This window comes from Peromyscus californicus, unplaced genomic scaffold (genome assembly GCF_007827085.1).
Source record: "Peromyscus californicus insignis strain IS unplaced genomic scaffold, ASM782708v3 Scaffold_8__1_contigs__length_139910024, whole genome shotgun sequence".
Lineage (NCBI taxonomy): Eukaryota > Metazoa > Chordata > Mammalia > Rodentia > Cricetidae > Peromyscus > Peromyscus californicus.
In genome coordinates this window covers 45,415,161-45,441,801 of record NW_026294606.1, presented here as the reverse complement: position 1 = coordinate 45,441,801, position 26,641 = coordinate 45,415,161, and the positions used below count along the sequence as shown (strand labels likewise).

The 26,641-nt window shown below is 37.6% G+C and overlaps 1 protein-coding gene across 2 annotated transcripts in view; it reads right to left on the bottom strand.

The window, feature by feature from the left end:
• Positions 1-26,641, bottom strand: part of Sugct (succinyl-CoA:glutarate-CoA transferase) — a 735,919-nt gene that overhangs the window by 559,977 nt on the left and 149,301 nt on the right. For both annotated transcript variants that reach the window (XM_052728652.1, XM_052728653.1), the window contains exon 9: positions 18,884-18,979. In XM_052728652.1, the coding sequence (XP_052584612.1) occupies positions 18,884-18,979 (96 nt within the window). The remainder of the gene's footprint in view (positions 1-18,883; positions 18,980-26,641) is intronic.

The window sequence follows — 26,641 nt, the reverse complement described above, 5'->3', positions numbered from 1 at the left end:
TTTCTCATAGCCAGAGAGAGTTTGAGCACTTTCTTCCAGCCAGAGTCTACTGTTATCAGAATCCTTCCAAAACCCTCAGTGCTCGCCATGGTCCAAGGAAACAGATACTTCCATGTGTGCTTGATATGTTCTTCACAACTATCCTTAAAGACTGAGTCAGGATTTGAAACCAGATTCTTCTCATGCTGTGTTTTCACATTTGACACATTACCACTAAAAACAAAAAGATACTCAACACATTGGCTTGTTTATAATGCATCTTGTCTCTAAGACCTTCCAACACTTTGTTGATTTACTTAGGAGGCATCTACAGTGAATCTAATGCCTTTGCTCATTCCTGAAAAAACTAGGTTTCTAACTAATTCTGAGTCCACACTTTTACAAGTTTAGTCTGATTTTTTTTTTTTTTTTTTGCTAAATGGAGAATATTTCTCTGTCACTTTCTTTTTTCCTCATATAAACTTTTAAAAAGCTTATTCCTGTTGATTTAGAATTTCTGTACGCAGAAGGGCTTAGTCCCATGACCTTGGAAACTTCACCGTTTACTTGCTCTTCTGGGGTATCTATAACGTGTATAAAACTTTGCTGAGAAGACCAGCAAAATCCATGTTTGCAGGCTCTGCACATCTGTAGCAGTAGTAGGCTGACGTATTCTTCCTTGCCCCTCTACAATACCTGTGTGTGGCAAAATATTCTTCTTAAACCATGATGACACTATGTGGAATAGTTTTCTTGTAAAACTTTCTAACTAGCTCTTTAAAAGTCTAAACAAATGATATTTGGGTTTTATTCCTGGTTCTTATTTATTTACCCTTTCATACAGCTCCAGGATATTATAGAAAACAGAATGTTTTTCTGCATTCATTATACTAAGTGCCCTGTGATCCTACAACTTTTGGGATCCATCAGTATAAAATAGATTCAACAGTCCACAGATTGTAGGTCCTCCTCAGAAGGCTTCAGGCGATCACAAGCAAGAGTAGAATTCACCAACAACGAACAGCAGTGCAATAGTTTGTTTCCACACTTAGGTCCCTTCTTGAGTTTCTTCAGACACATGTGATGGATGTCATAAAGTTTTAGCAATTTACTTATATCCACAATTTCAATGAGGCAGAACATCCTGTTCTCTTACAACCATTTGATCTGATACTACATATCTCACCCTTTTGCTTCAAAAGACATAATGACAGTGGAAATTTCTGCATTTCAACAAAGACCAAAGTAAAGCATTCATTGAGTCTCCAGATCCTCTTTCTTCCCATGAGCGCCGTGATCAAGCAGGTCCATTGATTTTCCCGTTGACCTTCTGCCTTTCATGGATAAAACAGCTTTTATTTCTGGATTTCAGGCCTTTTGTGCTGTTTCTTGAATTCCTTTATACCCAGAGTAGCTTCTTATTTACACCTGACCTGTCACACTTGGGGGCCTTCCTTTTCTCACTTGAACAGTCTTTTGCCCACTTTTCCCATTACTTTGGCTTCTTTTACTTTATGAAATGGACGCAAAAGTTTTCCTGTGAGCTCCTATTCTTTGATATGTGACATATTTTCCTGTCCTTCCATGAATGTATTCAAAGTAGTTCCATATTTCCTACTAGGTATGGACTTTGTTAAATGTTACTTTCAATTTTAATGTAAAGCACACATTATTTGATCATGGTCTCATTCACTAAAATGGAGAGAAAGAATTTGATGTGACTGATTTCAGCTTTTGTTCCTGTTCAGAAGGTTGAATGTAAGTGAATTGTGAGCACTATTGCAACAGTCACAGGTTATTTTGTGTACCAACCTCTGTCTGGTCTTAAGATCAAACCCAAATAATTTCATTATTTCCCAAATTCTATAGCTACTTAATTTATGAAACCAATACCTATGGGAGATCTATTGGTTTCAGGCTATGACTTCCCTCACAGTATGGATTTGTCTAATTTTCCAATGCTCTTAACATAATTTCACTATCTTTACTGTATTCAGATGAACCAAGAGCCCAAGATCCAACAGTTTTTAAAAGCTTCTAAAATCATAGGCAAAATGATGAACACATATGGTTGTGTGCACTTTTCAGAGAAAGAATTCCATGGCTTGAATCTGCTTCTCAAATAAAGTTTTGTGAAAAGAAAATACCTGAAATGTCCCTTGTCTATACTATCACTAAGTAAAACACACTACTCCTGAGCATGGGTGGCTCATTCACAGAGAAACTATTATCCTATTATTATTTCTACATTCTTGTCTCACTTTTTATTATACATATTCTGTTTTCATCACTTCTCTGTTCAAATGTTTTAATCCAGTCCTTTCTTCCATCATTGAATTTTCTTTAGATTCCCTAACCCATAAGTACCAGTCTTCATTAGTTTCTATTAGCTTATTCATACTACAAAGCTTATGAAAAAAGGACCCTTGCTTGCTCTTCTTTTTATGATTCTACATTTGACCTACCCAATACAAAGGTGAGTACTGGAGTCTTTAATTTTACAAAACTGTGGAGTTTCTGACTAGACAGATAGCTTTGCTGTCATCACCATGGCATCTTCATACCACTGCATTTCTTTCTTTCCCTTCTCCCTCCACAGCCCACCACCATAGCTCTAGAAAGGTCTGGATCAAATTGAGTCCCATGCTTCCTCTGCACTTATCAACTTTCTCCCAATTTTTAGGTTAAACTCTAAGCAGCCACTTAACAGAGTCACTAAACACTGAACTCATTTTCTGGCCCCCCACATTAACACAACACCTCAATGCACCATTATATTTGCTGAACAAACCTCAGATTCTTTTGCAATCTACACAGTAACACCATTATAAGTCTTGTTCCCTAATCCTCCCCCCATTTCTTTGAACTAGGACTGAACTTAACTAATTTGACTCCTACAATGGAAACAATAATGACATAGTGGAGAAAAAGAATGATTTCCCCCTCTTTTAAGATTTTATGAGATGCATTTTAACCAATTGCCAAATGTACACATTAATATTAACCACATAAAAAAGTAAAAAGAAATACAGTAAGTAGTTGAAAACTCTAACAAGAAAGAAAATTAGTTTAGTTTTCTAATTTATAATGCTCGTTTTTGAAACACTCGCTATCCTCTTCCATCCGAAACAGTACATGAACACAGCTGACTCTGCTTCAGTGGCCATCACAAATAATCAAAGGCTATTGTCCAGGAAACACACAGAGCTGGTCATGGTAGAAACGCAAAGAGTATTTCAGGTTGTTTTTTCAGACTGCCTCACGGTAGTTTTCTGAGAGTGGAAAGCTGCTATCCAAGCAATATTCCAATGACCTCAAGGTAGGAGTTATGACTGCTAAAAGCCTAGAAGTCCTTCTTGAACTTAAAAGGGGTGGGGGACATCCCAACACATTAAAAACAATAAAGAAAAAAGCAATCAGGAAATCATGCCACAAAATTTCAACCAGGATATTGCAATTTTCATTTCACAATGGATTCCTCTTTAAAAATGGTTATTGGGATCGTGGGCTAGCCTGTGATACACTACTGACAACCCTGCGGGCTTAGCCTGCAGTGTGCTGTGCTGACAGTGCTAACTGAGCTGGATCGCCATTTTAAACACAGAAGTCACTTTTCACCGAGGATTTCAAAGTGGGTTGTAAGGAGAAGTTCTCTCCCTGTTGCTTAGGATTGATTCTATCCCGACCACTCTACAGGTTTGCTACTCTGCTCCCTCTCTCACCCTTTCTCCTCATGTATACACTTCCCAGGCTGAGGGAAAGGAAAACTTGCATAATGTGGAGCTCTTTTGGTAGAGATACATTATTACAACAGGGACTTCTGTCACAGCTGTTAGGCTGTCATAACAGCTGCAAAATGCAGGTCTATGACTGGGATGGATGCAGTAAAGCCTTAACAACCACTACACACTAAGCACACAGTAGCTGTTAGACATTGTGCCACAGGTGTGCCAATTCATCACCTCAACTCTTGAGACAGGTAGTGCCATCATTATTAAATGAATGAAGACCTTCTGCAAGACCAAACAGTGCTTCCAAGGACTTAATTCCAAAGCTCCTGCTCCAAGCCAAACAGTGCATCTATATATGATGCTGTCCCTGACAGCTCTGAGTCTCAGTAGTGACAATTAAGAAGAAAGGATGGGTAAAATTCAACAGTAAACAGTAAAAACTAAAACCCTGTCATTGCAAAGTAAAAGTTATGATTGTAACTAGAAATAGGAATGAGCATTTTAGGGGTGTGTTTCTAAGTTAAGTACTGCTTTGAAAATATGAAAATTTTAGGCAAAATACTGTAAAATTAATTCTTCTCCCAGTGAAGATCAAATCACAATAAAAGACATGGGAAGGATACACTTTGAAGACATCTAACCTGCCTTTTAAACAAAACACAATAGCATTTAAGATAAAGCTATATTGTTTTCATATGAATAAGAGTATTTTTTTCTTGGCTGAAATTAATTAGAGTAAACATTTAGCAATGCATGTCACAAATCGGGTACCCCTCCTTCCAGAGGAGGAAATACACATGCTCAGGAAACAGTCAGATATACACACACCTGTCATTTTTCTCCTTTTTCTGCTACATTTGTGACAGCAGATGAAAACTCACATCAGACTAAGAGGAAGAACTGGGCAAACAGTTTATTTATTTCAAGAAACTAACTTTTCTCAGGCTGGCCTTTTCTAAAGCATGGCCTTTAATCTAACCAACCATATTTCCTAACATGCAGACCTAATCAGCTGTCAACAGGGCCTTTCATAAGGACCTGATACATCTCCCAAAATATATAATCTCCCTCAGGATATTACTGTACCTGCAAATGTTCTTACATTCATTTCACAGCTGAAGCTAAAACCCTACAAGATTACAGTTGGATTTTTTTTTCCTGAGTCAACTTAATATTCCTTATAAAACTACCCTAAAGACACTCCAAGAGCTCAGAAAGGCTGGCACTTCCTCTAGCAATCACATTCCAGGTTGATGCTAATTCCACAACCCTGCCTTCATTCCTTTCTGCTCTCAGTAACTTCCACAGAAATCAAGCCTGTGTGTTAGTGTATATTGCTGTAATCGGCAGCCCAAGGTGATGCTCTCTCAGTGAGCTAGGCAGAGAATTGGCAATATATCACATGCTAAGGTTATATAATGACAGACCAACTCCTGCAATGTTGGGGGGGGAGAGCAGTGGGGGAGATTCAAGGAGGGAAAGACAGTGAACAAGAGTGCTAATTCAACAAAATGAAAATCATTTCCAGGAATCCTTCCCAATACTTTGAACCAAAGAAAAAAGGTAATCTTACCTTAAATAATCAGTGTGTGTATCAGTAGCCCTGGGGGTGGGATGGAAATCATCTAATAATAAGATCTTGCTTAGGAATTCTTGCAAGGTCCAACTGAAAAATGTAATCCCCATAACCAGGTTACAAGAGTGACATCTAGTGGACTCTTACTGGAATGACAAAAGGTGGATTCAAACCTACTTTTACAGCAAGGCTTCCCAAAACCTAACATGGAAATGAATCGCCTCTACTCACAGAGTGAACCAGAGGATGTCACATCTAACAAACGTGTAGATGATACCCATGCTGCCACTCCTAGACCTCTCATGGGATCCATGTCCCAAGAGATCTCACATCTGCTCCTACCCTCAGAAGAAAAGAAAGGTCAAAGGAATTCCCAACATGACTTCGTCAGTGCTCCACCTTCATCAGTCCCACTCAGCATCATATTTACTGCCCCTATCTGTTCAGGTCTCTAATACATATTCACTTCAACATTCCATACATTATGTGCTCCCTTTCATTGTAAACACTTACCCCTCTCAGGCTTTTGTTTTGCAATACTGGGGATGGGACTGGAGGCTGTGGACAAAAAGGCAAACATTCTGCCATTGAACATACATCCAGACCCAAGTGAATTATAATGGCAATTTGTTGTGGTGGTATTGTGTTCCCCAAAATATTTTGCACCCTAATAAACTTATCTGGAGTCAGAGAACATAATAGCCACTAGATACAGAGGCCAGAAAATGGTGGCACTCACGCCTTTAATTCTAGCATTCCAGAGGCAGGAATCCGTCTGGATCTCTGTGAGTTCAAGGCCACATTGGAAATGGCCAGGCATGTTGACACACGCCTCTAATCCCAAGAAGTGAGTCTTTAATCCCAGGGAGTGGTGGTAGAAAGCAGAAAGATATATAAGGCGTGAAGACCAGGAACTAGAAGCATTTGGCTGGTTAAGCATTTGGCTGGTTAAGCCTTTAATCCCAGGAAGTGATGGCAGAAAGCAGAAAGGTATTTATGGCGTGAGGACCAGGAACTAGAGCCTGGTTAAGCTTTTAGGCTTCTAGCAGCACAGTTCAGCTGAGGGGCATCCAGTCTGAGGAAACAGGATCAGCTGAGGAATTGGTGAGGTGAGGAAGCTGTGGTTTGTTCTGCTTATCTGATCTTCCAGTATTCACCCCAATACCAGGCCCTGGGTTTGTTTTTATTAATAAGATCATTTAAGATTCATGCTACAATTTGTATTTGTTTCAGAACTCCAGTTTTCCTCTCACCACCCAGTACATTTGTTCTTGAACAGGATTCGCCAGAGTAAGACAGTACTGATAGGCAAACCTACTCAGAATTTCAATATGATTGGCTGTGAATACCTTTGAGAACAGAGCAGGACACTCAGCTACAGCAAGTCCAACTGCTCCCTGAATCCAGCCCTGCATGATTTTATTTTAAAGAGCCTTACCTTTACATAGAGTTATCAACCTAGTCTCTTAACAGTGAATTAATCCTTCCCCTCCACTAAGGAGTGCTGTAGACCACACACGACTCCTACCAAAGCCTCCCTCTGCTCTAGTGTAGACTCTTCCCTTTGCTTCCTGTAACACTGGTCTACAACCCACAACTAACTTCTGACAAGGAAGGAGACCAGTCTCTCCTTTCTAAAACATGCAAACATACTCAAAACCCACTTTCTAGTTCCATCTTATCCTTTGGTACAAAATTATTGACCTGAAACAAATAATTCGTTTCAAGCAGTGGAACCTCTATTTCAAACTAAAAAACCAGAAAAAGTAGAATGTCTCCCTTTGAGATAAAGTTGGAATTTTTGGAGATGTGTCTATTTGGTTTCTCCCCAGGTTATCCTCTTATGTCCCAAACACTTCTGTCTCCAACTCCTACCCTAGCCTGCAAGCTCATGGAAATACCATTTGAAAACTAGAGACCATGAGTCTCACAATAGCCCAAACCACTCCAATCTCATGTATTGCTCAAAGACGGTGTTCTCATTAAATTGATGGGAAGAAATACAACTGTTTCACTACAACCTGACCTAATTACTATTCTGATACAATTATAGCATATGCAATCAAAAGATTTATTCAGAAGATGTAAAACCTGACTTCCTGAAGGAAATTTGCTTTTAAGTCATAATTAAGAACTCCTGTAATGAATAAACAACTGAAATGTTTACTCCTCTTCAATTGCTCTTGGCAGCCTTGAGGGGGATGTTATGAAGAGGAAAATGCCTTTTTCTTTTCTTTGAGAAAGAAATAATTCTTTCCCAAAGAGGACATAAAGCCAGAAATGAAACTTAACATACAAGACTGTATCATCTGCCACAGCATGCTATAGAATCACGTCTTCCTGCCCAAGTTATAACTCATAATTGTGACTGTGACCAAGTTACCTAAACTCTCTTTTTCTGTTTCCTTGTTGGACGGTGAGAAATATATTGTAATATAAGTATTAATGTAAATATCAAGATGTATTTACATGGCTGCTTTATGAGTAAATAAATATGTATAAAGCATTTAATAACTGGAGCATAGTAATCACTTATTAGCATCACCTCTCACAGCCGTAATGATTCTTGCTAACTAGTTACTAATCCTAATGGCTATTTCAACATTCTTCCTTATTCGAAATGACATTTGGTTCTTTTTTAATAGTCTCTATCAAATTTGTTCACATAAGAAATGGACAATCTTATTGGTTCTTCACGTGTCCTGTGAATGCAAGAGAAGCAGATGAAATTCTGAAACACCTTCAACTCTTCTCTGACTCCTTGCCTTTCCACGTGTCGTCTCCTGCTGCTTTGCCTCTTAGTGAAGCACGTTTAAATGCTACAGTTGTTAGCTGGAGGCCATTGTGATTTCAAAAGTCAAAATAGTTTTTTAACCATCACAATACACTATCCTTGAGCACCAAAATTATCTGAACCTCAGGAATTTTGTTTTAAATCAAAGAAAGTTAAGTCTTTTCTTAGGAGAAGCAGAGTGGCCGCTATTATGCCAGTAGCTGGCACATCTCTAATTTTATCTGCCTCTTGGACTGCCCAGTGACCTATTTTCTTAGAATTGTGGCAAAGTCCTTGCCAATTTATTTCAAAGTAACCAGGGCCTTCAAAGAAGACTTCATTTTGCTCTAACAAGAATCTCAAATTGATGTGAATTGAGGCATTCAGAGGCTCTGAAGTAAACACGTGAAAGATACCTGCCCAATCTTTAGGAAGAAGTGGGGAGAGATCACAAAATTAGCACTTTAATTTACCAGAAAATGAACTGTAAGTCCTAAATTGTCACTGTTAATTAATTTAAAATTTGGAGAAATTTCTGAAATACAATCTGACTGCTAGGGATATGACTCAGTGGGATAGCATACACTCCACAAACCATATAGCTCAGTGGTAAAGCACACACTCCACATACATGAGGCCCTTGAGTCAATTCCCAACATTATAAAAACCAAAACAAAGTGAAATGAAACACAATCTAATGTATTTTCCATGACCCAGTAACTCATACTTATTTTTAAGTTTAAAAAAAAAATTTTGGCTTACATTTTCAAAGGGATAGAGTCCATCATAGCAAGAACAGCATGGAATGGGCGCAGGAACAAGAAATTAGCTGATCATGTTTTATCTGCTCACAGGAAGCAGAGAGCAGGAAGTGGGGCAAGGCTATACACCACCAAAGCCCACTCCCAGTGACATACTTCCTCCAGCAAGGATATACTTTCTAAAGGTTCCTTAGTCTCCTCAAACAGTACTGCCAACAGAGGACCAAGGATTCAAATACATGAGCCTATGGGAGACATTTCTCATTCAAACTAGAACAGGCTGTATGTTAGAATTGATGTGGGAGTTTATACAAAGCAAAAAAGTGAAATGAATTTTCACTTACACCATCATGAAAACATTTGCAAGAAAGATTATTAAAACAAAGAAGTAATTAACAGAAGTGTGGACTTACTGGTCATCAGAAAATTTAAAGGTTATTAGTGGCATAACCCATTAGGTTTTTCAGAACTTCCAGATGCTGAACGACTATCCACAGCAGAATAGAAGTTTTGCCAGTTTTACTATGATCTTAACAGAAGTAATATTGACATACAAGTGTCACTACCGTCATCAATTAGGTTTTTTTTAATTTATTGTTTTTTGATGCTCAGTTTCTTTTTGCCTTTATTTTTAACAATATAATTTTGACGATAATTATTACAAATGAATATGTATTTAATGTAGTATTTCTTTCATCTTTTAAAAGATTTTTACGTGTGTATGTGTTTGTATGAAGTATGCCAAATGTGTATAGATGCCTGAGGAGGCCAGAAGAGGGCTCAGATCCCATAGAACTGGAGTTACTGCCACCTGGCATGGATGATAAGAACTGAACCCCAGTCTCCTGGGAGAGCAGTAAACACTTTTAATCACTGAGCCATCTTTTCAGCCCTTTCTCTCATTTTTTTTTTAAGCTGAGAGAGACCTGCCATCTTAGTGCTCTCAAGAACAAATTTATTTATTTATACAGATAGGTTCAGAGATTACTTCTGAAAATCATATTGCCCTGTTTCATTTGGTTGACTGTGAATTTGTACTGCGTCTTTATTAATAATTCATTAAACTAAAATCCTCATTTCCTTCAATGACTCAGTCACTGTATATTATTCTCTTCATCTCAAACAATTCTTGTACTATTACTACAGCTAGGCAATATCTCAATAATACAATTATTATTGTATTGTATTAGTATCTGCAAAAGTTCCAGGACAAATTTTTAAATAGAAAAAAATACCACATCATGTTGCCCTCCTTCTTTAAATGATTTAAAGTGAATTAAACTACAAATCTCATGAAAGTTAAAATTTCATCCATCCATATACCTTTATTTATTTTAACCCCTAAGTTTCCATGGATATTTTCTTAGGTACTATTTTAGAATTTCACAGAAACTATTCACAGTTATAATGTCAATTCATCTGAAGTAAGCAATAGCAATAAGAGTTACCTTTCACTGAGACCTTATTTGAGTCAGGTAAGAAATCCAGCTCACACTGTCTCATTTCATTCTTCCAGGTCTAACTCCAAACCACAAGCCCTCTGGATTGTACCTGCTAAACTGTCTCTGAGTTCCTGTGGCTTGCAAGACTAAGATGGTGTCTCCTCCACAGAGGGCTCAAGAAACTGTTATTTACTTGACTTGTCAAAAGTCATATAAAAGCAGTGAGTTGAAACTATCACACAGGAAAACTTACACCATTCCACACCTCAGAGTTCAAATATACTTATTCTATAACAAGGACACACACTATGTTTTCTGTCATCTAGAATCACAATAACTACATTACCTTTCAAACACAGGATGAAAAGGAACTGTTCTCTAATAAAGAAACAAATATCCATCTTCTGCTGCACCTAGTACTTCAGGAACTTCTAGTTTGGATATAGTGGGACAATAAATTAATTTTGCAATTTTAAAGCCATGATTCTAATCTAGGTTAGGACAAAGGAAATTTACTTAACATCTCTAAGTCTTCTTTTAATAAATAAAAAATGAAAATAAAGTTTGATGTGTAATACAGACATTCATCAATATGTACCCCAGTTAGATGCTGTGTTCAGTGGCATTTAGATGGTCATTACTAGTTACGACCATTCATCACCTAAGCTAAGTATGCAGGGCGGTCACACGCCTGCTCAAACTCTATCTTCACACTTTCCTGAGTGCCTTAGTGTGACTATGATTTAAAAACAAAACCACACATAAAAAGAGACAGATGTGTATTGTTTAAATTTTGACATTTAAAAGGATTTCTTAATGTGAGCTAAAAAAATATAAAAATATTCCCAACGTTACCTAATCTGCATGATTTAATAGCACTTGGACATTTTCTAAGGAATGATAACAAAGTGCTGCATCTCCTCACACTTGGAATTTACTGCCTGTCTGCGTCTCCGCTCAGGCCAAATTAAATACACAGCATAATGACCCTCCGAGAAATAACAAAGCACAGCTTCCTGCTCTACTCCTTGGTTGAATAAACCCAAACTGAGGTGAAGAGGACAGAATTTCATTTAATCATCTAAGTAACTGTTTTCTTCCATCTCTTGAGTTAGAAGCTTCTTCAGAAGAAAAGTCTAGAAAAAAAAATCGTGATGTGATTGATCAGATCATTTAAAGAAAAAAATTTCTTTGAAGATTCTTTATTTGAAAGGCTCAAGGAGTGTGAATGAAGCATAAAAGTTCATTGCCCTTGCTATTCCACTCCCGAACACCTGCGGCTGCCCAAGGTCTATGTACTATTCAAGCTTTTTGTCTGCGAAGCATAAAAGCTATCCTAGAAGACACAGTGGATATACCACTTCCTTCCAGAAAATACTACCCAAAACTCTTTGGAAAGGTTGTGTAACACAAGAGCACAAGAAGTAGAATGGTAAACAGAAAAAAACGTACCCTGGAGCCCAAGTAGATAGGCTTTGGTATGGTTGCATTTGCATTGTTTGGGTTTTAATTGGTTAGTTTATTGTTATTTTGTTTCATTTATTGCAAAAGTATGGGCTGAACTCAGGGCCCTTCATATTCTAGGCAAGTGCAGTCCTGTTTTGTTTTTATTTTTTTTTATTTATTTATTTATTTTTTTTTTTTTTTGGTTTTTCGAGACAGGGTTTCTCTGTGTAGCTTTGCGCCTTTCCTGGAACTCACTTGGTAGTCCAGGCTGGCCTCGAACTCACAGAGATCCGCCTGGCTCTGCCTCCCGAGTGCTGGGATTAAAGGCGTGCGCCACCACCGCCCGGCTCGTTTTTATTTTTGAGACAGAGCCTCCCTACATTGCTCAGCCTTTAATTATACATATGCACCATATCCTTCTAGATGATGGAGTTTTGAGGATGTAAACTATGTCCACATGTTTATGCATACAAGTTATAGAAAAGATAAAGTACAGGAATGGTATTTTAGGTAAGCAAAATTGGGTAATAAATGCTTTGCCCCATATTGACAGGAACAAATAGAGTTAATAATATGTGGGTATATAGTTGGAGTTTATGGAGTACAACAAACAATAAAGTTATTCTCTTATGACTACATCAAGTTTTAACGAAAAGTGTCAACTAAAGATGAGTACACTGGAAATGATCTATAAAGATACATGAAGTAGTCAGTCCAGAGAGACAAAACAGAGCATATATGACTATAACAGAATCTTCAGGTAAGGCTGGCGAACACCTGCAAGAGATGGCCACAAACTGGGAGGTAAACACTTAGTGTGCTCATGTTTTTACTGGTCATGTTCACTGCTTCAATGCAGGCATGGAATGGATAGAATAGTAGGTTTAATCAGTGCTAACATCTTCCAGTTAAGTACAAAAACAATGGTGTCACTCTTATTAAAATCTAAATGTAGAACCTTAATGCTCACAGCACAGCATCAGCCTCACTTAATATCAGAATCTGTACCTTAACAAGATATTTAGATGATCCAAATACACTCTGGCATTTGAGAAACATCTGAGTAAGAACAATGTATTATGAAGAAATGATCATTAAGAGAGAGGGGTATTCAGCTGAATACTCTGTCATCATAGAACCCTCATCCAGTAACTGAAGGAAGCAGATGCAGAAATCCACAGCCAGGTCCAGACCATGATTGGAAAAAGTACAGAGACAACCAGCCAAACTAGTAGAAACACATGAACTGTGGACCAATAGCTAAGGAGCCCCCATGGTACTGGACTAGACTCTCTGGATAAGCAAGACAGTTGTTTAGCTTGAACTGTTTAGGGGGCCCCCAGGCAGTGGGACCGGGACCTGTCCCTAATGCATGAGCCAGCTTCTTGGAGCCTAGTACCTATGGTGAGACACTTTGCACAGCCTTGGTGCAGGGAGGAGGGGCTTGGACCTGCCTCAACTGAATGTACCAGGCTCTGCTGACTCCCTATGGGAGACCTTGCCTTGGAGGAGGTGGAAACAGGGGATGGGTTGGGGGAGGGAGACTGGGGGGCAGGAGGAGGGAGGAGAGGGAAATCTGTGATTGGTATGTAAATGAATAGAAAATCTCTTAATAAAAAAAGAGAGGAGAAGGGATGTTGAAGAAAATATATCTAAGTGTTTGGTAAGTTCTCTGTGTGGTAGACTTTACAGCAAGCAAGAAGATGGCACAAAAACTGGATCAAGGAAAGAGCTGAATATATCCTACTGGGTGACCATAAATGGCCTGGAAGAGTTAGAGTCCTGGAGGTGATTAATGCAAATAGGTGTAAAGAATTATAAAATAGCCAAGAATTACAGTGTATGCCTGTAGTAAGAGAGATTTGAAAGGTTAAGCAAGAGGAGACATGAGAACAGGAATTTGAGAAGAGTCTGAGAACCACACTGAGACTTCAGAAAATAAAAAGGTAGAGAGAAATGGAAGGAGGTAAGAAAAAGAGGGAAAGGGAAGGGAAGCAAGAGAGGAAGGGAAGGAAAGATAATGGGATTAATTCTCAGTCTTTCAATGGAAGGAGATGGTTGTGATTGCAATCTCTTTATCCTGACCGATCTTATGAAAATTTATATTGGTCATGGGATTGGGGTTCCATGGTATGACCCCAATTCCTTCATGTTAATGAACTTCCTTGTTACTAGACAAAAGACATAGTTAGAAATGTGCGTACTTCTGTTCTAAGATTGGCTAAACTTCAACAGTAAAAAATAAATTGTTTTTCTTTGGTACACTCACTATAATTTTCTATCCTTATAAGTACTTGTGAATAGATCTTTGATGATGTGGAAAGAATTGGATGTCAGGATCACAAGCATAGGACATACAAATGGTAGACTTTTAGGAAATTGAAAAATGTAAGGGAGTTTTAAATAAACTCAGGCTACAATATTAAAATTAAAAGGATGAGAAGAAGCCTAGATGGCCATCTAGCAATGAGATGGTGATGAAATATGGTACAAATACAAAATGCAATTCTATTCAGCTGTAAAAAAAATGAAATCATGGAATTTGCAGGAAAATTAATATAACTGGAAAATATTGTGCTGAGTAAATTAACTCAGGCCCAGAAAAAAACGAACACTGCATGATCTCACTTATTGTGGGTCCTAGATCCAAATCTGTAGGCTTGAATATATGACCTGGAACAACCATAGAAGCCAGAAAAGTAGAAAGGGACCATCAAAGGAGATGAGAAGAGTTCTGGAAAGGAAATAGCAATGTTATGAAGGGATTAAAAGAAAAAAATTGAGAGACTTAAATGGAGAAGGGAGAGGAAGGATAATAAAGAGAGTGAAGAAGGAGGAATAAATACCTCCATGCTTGGACTTTGTCTGGTCGGAGCTTGGAGACCTTGTGCATGCTGTCATAACCACCATGGGTTCATATGTGCATCTGCCTTATTATGTCCAGAAAACATTGTTTGTTTCCTGGAAGTCATCTACCACCTCTGACTCTTACAATCTTCTCACCCTTTTAGGGCTAAGTATGGACGTCTCTTTTAGGGCTAAATATTCCAGTGTCTCTTATTCTCTGCACACGGACCAGTTGCAGATCTCTGTGTTAATTACCACATACTTCATAAAGAAGCTCCTCTGATGAGAGTTGAGTGATGCACCAATTTATGGGCATAGCAATAAGATATCAGGATTGTTTTATTGCCAAGTCCATACAGAAAATAGCAATAAAATTTCCCCTAGGGCCCATCACTTATCTAGCTACAGGTTCTTGACCTCATTAACAATGTCAGTTATGGGTTCCATCTCATGGAACGCTACTTAAATCTAATGGAAAATGTTATTTGGTTACTCCCAAACATTTGTGCCACTATTGCACAGGTGGGTATATCTTGTCACCATGTTATTATTGTAGCTCACAGGATTCAGAGCTGGGTGAAACCAATGTTTACTTTTCTCTTTTGGTAGCGTACACAGCACCTTCCTGCAGTATGAATGCTAGCCAATAAGTTTAAAGCTTCCAGTTGAGTACCAGCTAGATTTTTCTCCAGCTATGGTTCTTTGACTCAAATATGTAATGACTTCTGTTACAGGATTTTAAAGTTGTGGTGGGTAAACAACAGAATTGGCAATACCCTGTCACGTTCAGTCTATATGACTGAACCAACAACTCAAAAAGAAGTAACCCATATGGGTTTTATTTGGTAACATACGTTGTGTACTTGGGGTATTGCCTTCCTTTAGGAGGTAACTCTAAATATTTTCTCTCTCTCTCCCTCTCGCTCTCTCTCTCTCCCCTCCCTATCTCCTTTTCTCCCTCTCTCTCTCCCTCTCTCCCTTTCTCCCTCTCTCCCTCTCTCTATGTATGTGTGTTAGGAAACTCTACAGTATTAGTTTACATATGGTTTTTCAAAAGGCCTTTAGTGGTAGGTATTGTTCCCAGTATTCCTTCCTCTACCCTTTCCTCTCATTCCACAATCCATTTAACCCTTCCTGTTCTACTCCCCACCTTTTCCATTATAACCTTATATTCTATTTTCCCTTCCTTGAAATATCCCTTCCTCCTCAATGGTCCATTACTAGTCCTTACTAGTGACTTAACCTCTATGTTTATAATAAATGAAACACACATACACAAAACTTAAAAGCTAACACTCACATATGAGAAAAAAATCATATCGAGTGTTTGTCGTTCTCAGTCTAGGTTACAGAAGTCTGGATGGTTTTTTTCTAGTTCTAGTCATTTACTTATAAATTTTATAACTTCATATTTCTTAACAGAAACAGCAAAAAATCTTTCTATAGTTTCTACTTTTATTTAACTTGTTGAGTTTTAAAAATTTGCCAACAGGCCAGGCGGTGGTGGCGCACGCCTTTAATCCCAGCACTCGGGAGGCAGAGCCAGGCGGATCTCTGTGAGTTCGAGGCCAGCCTGGGCTACCAAGTGAGTTCCAGGAGAGGCGCAAAGCTACACAGAGAAACCCTGTCTCGAAAAACCAAAAAAAAAAAAAAAAAAAAAAAAAAAAAAAAAAAAAAAAAATTGCCAACAAACTGAATATAATGACACATACCTGAATCCTATTATGCAGAAGGCTAAGATAAGAAGATCAAAAGTTCAAGGCCTGACTGGGCTACATAGCAAGACCCTGTCTCAAAAACACATAAAAAATAAAAGTCAGCAGTCAAAGAATTAAGAAGCAAAGTACATCAATGGATAAATGATATGAGTAGTTAAGAACTACATGTTTCTAAAACAACATATAATGAGGAATCACTGTTTCTCAAAAATATATATTCTGTGTGTTCAAGGTCTCTGATTATCTAAATGGAGTTCAACAATGGAATGAAAGCAAGCTGTGAACCTTAACAACCTCCCAAAACTATCAGGATCTTTATTATAGACACTGGGCTAAAAACTCAGACAATAAGAAGCAAATTAAAAGCAAAACTGTAATTATCATAGGAAAGTTAATTATAATTACCTTGGAATTCACTCATGAAATATTCTTTGGGTCTATTCAAAAATTGTGAACAGACAAGAATCTTGAAGAATATCTAGGACCCATCTTGCTATATTAGTTTCATTCAATTTGCATTTAATCTTTAATCACTGTGCTGAACCAGTTCTCTACAAAGAGGAAACAGATTAATTCTATGCTCCTAAGGAAAGACCAAAGTCGATCTCATTTCTTACCATCAACTGTGATCAAGTAAGCCTTCTATCCGTTTAATATGGCTGAGATGACTGAACCACAAAGTACTTCTCTATCCTTGAAGAAAATCACACACACACAGAGAGAGAGAGAGAGAGAGAGAGAGAGAGAGAGAGAGAGAGAGAGAGAGAGAGAGAGAGAGTGTCTTTTAAACACTTAACCTTCTAAAACAAGGGCCAAAAATTCTGAATTCCTTTGTCCCTCACAGTAAAACAATTAAGAGCTTATTCAGGATGCCGGAATTCTAGGTATGGATGCCTAGGAGAGATAGTTAAGGTCTATAGCAAGTTTTTAAAATGGATATTCTAGTTTTATCAAAAAAAGAAACTTTTATAGTTTGTAATGTGACTTAGAATTATCCTACAAAGCTTTCCAACTCAGAAATGCTGCTTTCTCCATATACATCAAAGGATGAAGCCTGGATTTCCATTATTTGAGATGAATTCACATAAATTCTAACATTGTGCTTTGCTAAAAAAAAAAAAAAAAAACCCTTGAGAATTTTCCTCATCAATTATAATTATGAATCACTTAACCATACACCTGATCTAGGAGCAAACTGGATGGGAAGAAATAGTGAAAAGAGTTGAAGGGACCTGAAACCACAGCACACTCCTATCATTGGTAGAATAATGGAAAATGTCTAAACACAGAACCAAGAGGCCACTATTGGAAACTCCCCATTCAAACTATGTGTGAGATTTTTTTTTTTAAATCTGGAAAATAAGAAGGCTGAATCTAAGTATTTCTACCCAGCTCAAAAATACAATGACTTTTATGAATCAAAGTAGGAAGGTCTAGTTAGATGTTTAGAGCCAGCCACAAGAAAATCTTAGTTGGGGAAGCAAATGTCGCTAAGGTGGTCAAGAATCATTAGTGGGGACAAAAAAGGAGGCACTGAAGAAATCCTCCAAACTTATAATTATCCCAGAAGGTAACTCAACTTGAGAAAAGCAGCTATACCAAGAAATCATAGCAAAGTCTCAGGTATAAAATGGTCATAAACAGAACAAGAGAGGGAAGCATGCTGGGCTCACAGTGGATTATACTTTCCTCAAATATGGGTTTAAAAGTAATGGAAATAAAACTAAACCTGCCCAAGGAAATAATCTCTTAACATTGAAAGGACAACTGGAAGTACTGATGGATTTCCTAGCAAACAAAAAAATTCCAAGTTTTTTGTTTCTTGTCAAGAATACACATGTTGAAATAGCTAGAGCTAAATCCATTCCTTTATTAAGCAGATACTTCTAGGGTACACTGCCTACATTTCTATTGAATATGAGAGAAATGATGAGAAAGACCCCCTTCCTCTTAAATTCATGATGTATTACGGAAAGTTTGACAAATGAAAGGAAATGCAAAGAAATATGCAACTAGGCTAAGCTAAGGCTAGTGGCTTGGAAGACATAGTAGAGCTTTTATTTCTAAAGAATCACAGTTTCTTCACATATTCATTTGCACTAGCCAAAGTCCAGAATTTCTGAGGTTTAGACACTTAATAAAGAACAGCAGCTCAAACCATCTGTTTTTCTCCAAGGATGGAGATCCATCACACGCAAATTTTCACTTCACCCTAACCCTGTGAGAATATTATTGTCAGATGGAGAAGGAAGGTAACATTTGTTTTATAGCTAGCATGATAATTCACAATGCTTTATAAAGTAGCTACAGTCAATGGCATAACAGAAGCTTTTGGGTGAAAGAAAAATAAAAAGAAAGAAATGAAGAAACCATCATATTACAAGCTCCAAAGTAATTCCTTTTCTATAAGTTCCTTCGATCCACTTAAGTGTTCTGTTACAAATCTTCTTGTGAAGAAATATGAAAAAAATTAAGGAGAACAACTGAACCTTGCTATAATAAGTCATAGACACATTACAGAACCATGCTGGAGGGGTTGTAAAAAAAAATTAATTCCCAGAGTCCTGTTGTACAGATCTGCAGATTACAGTAATGAAGGTTAAATTGTACCTGATAAGGAACAATGCTGCCATGAGCTGTGCCCCAGCGTTTTGCTTCCTTTTGACCAATAAGATAATTAGCAGCTACTTGGGTCAAACATGCCACCTGCCAGAATAAAAATAGAAAGAAAAAGTTAATTTACCTGTAATCATTAACAAAATGTTATAGTATAAACCCATTTCACTTCTTGTCATCATAGAGGGGAAAAGACAAATTCAGTGAGAACATATACATGTCTGTATTCTCTTCATACAAATAGAGAACATTATTACATGACTAAATAATGATCAGTTTAGAAATATAAACACAGAAAATTTCATCTCCTGAAAAGGCCATCTGTAGGCAGATGTCAGTCAAGCCAACAGCACCTTGATCTAGCCATGGGCAAAAAACAAACAAACAAACAAAAAAGCCACAAGAAGATATGTCAGCAACTAGCATATGAACCTCCCTTCTCTGGCTACGCCCTTGTTCTTTTCGTCATAACACCAAAAAGCCTGCATCATCACTAAGGCCAGGGAACCAAAGCAAGGAGCTACAGTCTTCTGAGCTTTTCAACATATAAAGAGAAATCATGCCAAGCTTCTATTTATTTAGCCAGATTAGTTGCATTTTGGGAAAAAAATGCCCAAGCATTTTTGACATAGGAAAATGAGATTTTTTTAATTCATTAATAAACCTTTCTTCCCACCCCTTCGCATCCATCAATGCCTGAGTCAGGTGGGAGAGCTGGCCCTGAAGTCAGAAGGGCAGGAGAGCTGCCCCTGCCCACCACTATCAGCAATACTTGGAAGAGCAGGCCCTGTACCTTGCAGGGGCAGCACAATAGATCCAACTCCATTGGCAGAGGTGTGGGCAAGCCAGCCCCAATATTGTGAGCATGGAAGAGCTGTCCCTATTATTCACCTGTCATGAGGTGACAAGAGCAGGAGAGAGATGCCCCCCACCCCACCCCACCCCTGCCCATCAATGCCTGAGGCAGGTGGGAAAGCTGGCCCTGAGGTCAAGGGGGAAGGGAAGCTAGCCCTGCCCCTCATCTGCTGCAGCATCCGGGAGAGTGGCCCTACACCATGCCTGGGCAACACAGTATAGCTGGCCCTGAAGGTGTAGATGTGGGAGATCTGATTCTGAGGACATGAAACAGGAGAACTGGCCCCACCCTTTGCTCACTGCTGCAAAGGGTGAACTCACCAAGGCAATGCAGGAGAGCTTACTCTGATGATGAGGACAAGCTGGCAGGCTGACCAATCCTGCAACTACCCAGGCCCAGAACCAGGGTTATGAGTTGTCGCATACCAATATCCACACTATCTGTGATCTGTTTGAGCACCTGAAGGGACTGGATCCTGAAGACCCAAAGCTGTAAGATTTCTACAACATAGGGCAACAGCAGGATAACCAAGAGGAGTCCCAGTGAGGGCCCAGCATTAATAGTATAACAGAAACCAGAGGCCTCAAACCAGACCAATGACTCTTTGCAATGAACACTTACAAGTAAAGATATGTGGACAAAAGGGTTTATTGAGTGACCCATTATGTCACACTACAACTTCCATGATGACATCACATCCCGCCCTTTTTTTTTTTCCTTTTTTCTTTTCTCTCTTAAATTTTATCTGGGAGAGGGGGCTGCAAGGACAGAGGGCAGATATGCAGGGACAGGAAATGAATGAGATTGAGATGCATGATGTGAAAGACACAAAGAATAAATAAAAAGAAAGTTAAAAATAAAATAAAAGTAAGTAATTTAAGCAAAAATTACTATACCTCTCTCAATTTGGTCTGATTCCCCATGCTTTCATTATTAGGCTTATTTTGTTTTTGAGCACCATAGATCTATTTAGGAGTCATCTGAAACCTCAACTTCATTCTCCGAATCTTAGTGTTCTGTGAACAGATCCTGAAAAACCTCATATTTTGGGTTCAGTTGGCTTGTTGGTGGTCTGAGAGTTGAGGCAGAGCCTCAGTCTATAATCAGGCTACCCAGGAACAAACTTTATAGGCCAGGCTAGCTTCAAACTTGCAGCAATTCTCCTTCCTCATCCTGCTGTATACTGGGATCATAGGCACACCTGGAAACTTTCAGGTCCACATAAGGATAATGGAAGAATTTCTGTGACCATCCACAGGGATCTTAGGATCCCTGAATATGCAGGCCTCCAAAGATCAGGACTATGAAAGGGTGATAAATGATATTTTATAATTACAGGAAAAAAACCATCTGGCTTCATGACACAGCTTTGCTATAGCACTTGCTTAATTTTCCTTTTCCAGATCATCAGTTGTAACTAGGAACCTACCAAGCCTGTAATTCAAACACACCCCAAACTGACAGTAGCTTCTGGAACAACTCAGGTATTGATTTTTCATGGCAAGGTGCCTTAACCATTTCTTGCCCAGTGCCTGGAATAAGAACTGTACTTCCTACAAGAGATGTCAATGGGAATCATGCTGAGTGAATCTTGCTGCTGTATCAGCCATTTTCCTTTATTATAGAGAATGACTTTCTTTTTTTTTTTTGTTCATTTACTGCTCTGCTGAAATTGAAACTGCCTTGTGGCAGCTGGTTTGGCTGTACTACCCAGGTGGCGAAACTAATAAATTCTGAGTCATCCACTTCTGGACTTCCATCTGGTCTTGGGCATTTGAACCATGAAAACACTCCAGGGCTGCTTGGGCTGCCTAGTGCTAATGATCATTTCACAGACCACTTCTGTGTCTTTCAAAATGCAAAATCAAAAGAACATTTTGTAGTGAAAATGCCCTGGAAGGGAATTCCAGATTCATGGTTTCTAAGTTTTGCCAACTTCCAAGTGGGTACATGACTGTTGGCATCTAATTTAACCTCTTTGACCCCCAAACACTTTCTCTATAAAGTTATGCTCATTTTAGCCAAACTTTCAGGTTTTAAAGTACTTCAAAATCAAATAAAATATTTGAAATCCTAATATATAGGCAGATAATATCCCAAGTGCTTGAAATGAAGCATATTGTGTAACTAACCACAGAGAGTATGAACACAATTTACAAAATAGTAAATGATCTCAAAGTTTTCAATTAACATCTGTACTTCTAACCCTACTATTCCTTTAAGCTGTCAAATAATAAGACAAAAGGGATGCAATTATAGCCATTTTCTCGTGATGCCTCTTGCTGAATTTTGGAGACATTTTCTGAAGTCTGAATTCTGTAAGACAGATACTTCTTTCACATATATCTTTTGTGGTCCTATGTATTTTTTCTTTCAAAGAAATCCCAGTCAAAGTCACTTTCTAAGACACTGATGATACTACAAGACAAGAATTCAAATTCATAAAGATAAATATTGCAAGAAATTAATCACTATATTTGTATTACATATATTCTTTAAAATCAGAAAAGATGCATGAAGCAGTAGATTGGGAGATGATCACAAGCAAAACTGCAAACCCTGAAATGAGATAAGTAAGGGCTAGACCCAAGGCTGAATATCAACCTGGCTACCTTATTTCTTATCTACCTTATTTTTCTCTTTCAATTTTGTGTGTGTGTGTGTGTGTGTGTGTGTGTGTGTGTGTGTGTGTGTGTGTGTGTGTGTTGTGAGTTAGGGTCTCTCTACATAGCCCTTGATGTCTTGAAATTCAGTAAGAAGACCAGGCTAGCCTGGAACTCACAGAGATTGACCTGCCTAGCCCTTTCAATTTTTTACTTCTGTTTGCCTGACTCTGCCTTAATTAGAGTGAATTTGAATTAAATACCAGAATTTATCTCTCAAATTGCTTCTAAATAGAAGATACTATCCATTTTCTTTATATATCAGTAATTAATCCTCAATGTGTTTCAGAATTAGCAGATTCTCAAAGGACAGAAAGGTTAAATAAGATTTTATACCAGTTGTCATTAAAATAAAACCATGATTTGTTAGTAACTTCTCAAAGACAAAGTTGGATAGGGGAAGAATTCTATTTTTGAAAAGAGAGCAATGGGGCTAAACTTAGCAGTTCAATACTTAAAGAGGGCATACAGATCTGAGAGTAATCTGCTGTTTATAGGGCTGTATTTTAAGGCAGGGGAAGGGGGAGAAAGTCAACAGCTATGAGGTGATTTTGTATGAAAAATCAGAGGTTTCTTGGGCAATTAGTGACAAATTTTTCACAAATTAAAAGAATGCAGGATGTGACTTTTAGGTTAATAACTACATACTAAACACTCATTCTAAATATTGCATTAGATCATTACTTTCATCCCCTAAACTTAGGCTCATTATTTCATCAAGTGGACGCTATATAATTTACTCAGAATGTTGCTTTTATATGGCTTCATCTAAACAAAAAAGCCAACTTTGGTTTAATAATAATAATTCTGCAGTAAATCTATTATTTTAAATAACATAGTGGTCATGATAGTCTTTGTATCTAACCAGAAGTCCAATGGGGACTAACCTAAGTGGATCACAAAGGGCACAGCCCCTAGAGACTTGAGGAAGGTTGTGCTCTTTTATTTTACACAAACAGCCTCATGATGCCTCTCACCACCTGACCACAAGCTACATTTCCAGCAAGCAAACTGAAGCAATAAAATATTTCATCTACAAAAGAAAAACAACTTTGAGAGCAAAAAAGAAAACTATAACTATGGTCCATTGCACCAAAACAGGTCATTTTCCTCCTGCAGCCCTGTATATTCTGGCCAATAACTATGTTACATTAAATACCAAGCAAACATTCACTTACCCATCTCTCTATCCAATCTTAATCATCAATTTTAACATCATCTTTTCCATTAGGCCCCATGTTCTTTACCTAAGTAATAAAATATTTCCTAACTTTAAATGAACAGAGTACCTGAATACAACTACTTTCTGCTATGTTTTCTAAGGTGAGCTTGTTCTACAATTACAAGGTAATAAGATGTCAAAACTAAAAGGCACTAGATTAGGTCTTCCCCAAACATAGCTATGGATATATCACTGTTGCACTGTAGAGGGTCAAAGGCATTCTTGTAACCTACCCTTAAGCTTCTGAATCAAATTCCATAGGGATAGAACATGGGGGAAAAAAATCATTTAGCTAATGTACTTTTAGTTGCACATTGGATTTGAAAACCGAAACTCTAAGAAATAGTTAAACATTGCACATTGGTAAATAAAAGAATAGGGAAGAGAAATAACTTGTCTGATGTCACAGAGCTAGTTAATCACTCCAACTCCATTGTTTTCCCCATGTTGTAACAATATCTGTGTCTCCTCTTGTTCCTCTTTTTAAATTAGGGACAAGTTTAGGGTAAATATTGTGTAGTCTAAACCCTTTTATGCTCTCATGTACATAACACAGAATCTCAACACTGAAATTTTTAATAATTTAGTGATCAATGTTTGTTTATTAAATAAATGCTTGAGTCTGTTCTATGAAAGATACTGTGTTGAATGTGGGGATAGATGATAGATAAATAGATAGACAGACAGACAGATAGATAGATAGATAGATAGATAGATAGATAGATAGATAGATAGATAGATAGATAGATATAGGAAGAGAGAGAGAGAGAAATGGATAGAGAGATGGCTGCTATATAATCTAGCCTCTTTTGTCCTGATGAATAGATGAGAAAATAAGTATTAAGGCACTTGATGGAGAGAAGAGATGAATATAAAAGAATAAACATGACATATAAAAGCTCTAGGGCAAAAAAGATTGATAGCAAAGCAGGGGAAGCTCAGTCAATCATAGGCCTCAGATGCTATCTGACAACATTCTTAGTCTTTTGGCTAGGAGAAGCTAAGGGTTTGTACATGCCAAAGGATTTACCTAGTAGTCACAAAAATGCTAAATAACACATAGAAGTTGGTAATAAATATCTAATAAGAGGCCATGACAACACAAAATACTATGTAATTAGGCCCAGGAACTGCAACATTTCAACCTCTCTATAGTCACTGAAGCTCTGACCAGGCTGTGGTTAAACTAGCACATCTTCTTCCCAGGATTTCACCACAGAGACTTACTTTCCTGGTAAACACACTGTCACACCAACTACTGGCCACTTTTTGTTCTGACATTTCCATGTAATATGTACTTTTTTCAATAATTTGGAAGATTTACTTATTCTTAACTGTGTTACAGCAAAGACCTACCCCTTTAAGGTTACTCTAAGCTGCCATATCCTATAGCCTGAAGAAGTAAGACCATGCCCTGATGTAGTTCCATCTCTGTCTAGTAGACTTAAAAGGCTATCCTAGACTCTGAATTTATGAACCGGCCCAGTACCCAGTTCCCTCTATGCTCCTTGTCACTTAGAGCACCCCAAATTAAGTCATGAAGTGTGGAATTTTCCATCACACCCTAAAGATATAAAAGTCAGCTATTTTCCTTTGTTCAGAAGATTTCTCTGAAGGTTCTCCTTTGGAACGCTCCTAACATTCTGTCTATGTCATCTATCTTTCTCCCACTTAGAGCTATGCCTCTTTTTTTATTTAAAATATAATTACATCATTTCCCCCTTCCCTTTCTTCCCTTCAACCCTTGGTGTGTCCTTTCCCTCACTCTTTCTCAAATTAATTGCCTCTTTTTTATTATCATTCTTATACATATATATGTATAAATGTCTAAATACAACCTACTGAGTATAATTAGTGTTGCTTAAAGAGAATAAATGTGTGAGTGATGCCTAAGAAAACATAAATACAAGGATAAATGAAATGGGTAAGGCAATCCGGTATTTGAAAAGCAAATTAAATAAAGAGATAGAAACACCGAGGAAAAACCTTAAGCTGAAATGAAAATGGAATTGAAGAAATCAATAACCCAATTATAAAACTCAGGGGAAATGCCTCATACATAGAATGGATCAAGTAGAAGATAGAACATTTAGTCTTGAAGAAAAAGTAATTAGACCATACAAGAAAAGAATATGAAAAGAAAAATTTAAAACATAGTAAAGGAATACACAGGAACATTGGGAAACCATGAAATGCACAAAGCTTTAAATTATAGGCATAGAGAGGGAGAAGAACCAAGGTCAATGGCATAGGCAAGATCATCAACAAGATCATAGAAGAAAGCTTCCCCAAACTAAGGAAAGACATGCTTATACAGATTCAATGAGCACACAGAACATCAAATAAAAAGACTAGAAAAGAAACTGCCTACAAAACTAATACATAAAACTTTAAATATACAGAACAAGGAAAATAGTGAAATCTGCAAAAGAAAAAACATAAGTCACATAAAAGAAAAATCCACCACAATAACAGCTGTGTTCCCTGCCAAAAAAAATCTTTGAAAGCCAAGAGTGCCTGGAGACATGTACTCCAAGTTCACAAATACCATGGGTGCCAACATAGACTACTTTACCCAGAAAAACTATCATCCATAGTTGAAAGAAAAATAAATCCATGATACAAGTAGGATAATGGAATTCATATCCACCAAAGCAACCCTATGGAGAATACTGAAAGCAATATTCCAGAATGAAGAGAGGAACAATCACAGGCAAGATACTTAAAAAGAAAACAAATGATGCCATAGCTATTGAAACACAAATATGATGAGAAACACTAACAGCAAAAAGGCAACAATATTATTCCAATCAATACACACTTTCACTAATAACTTTATATATTACTTACCATGATTTTCAAATCTAAAGAAACATACTAGAGCAGATTAAAGAAACAAAATCCATATTTCTGTTGTCTACAAGAAATTAAGCTTTAAATAAAAGATTACCTAAAAGAGATAGAATGGAAAAAGGCATCCAAGAAAATGGGATCCAATGAAATAGACTTCA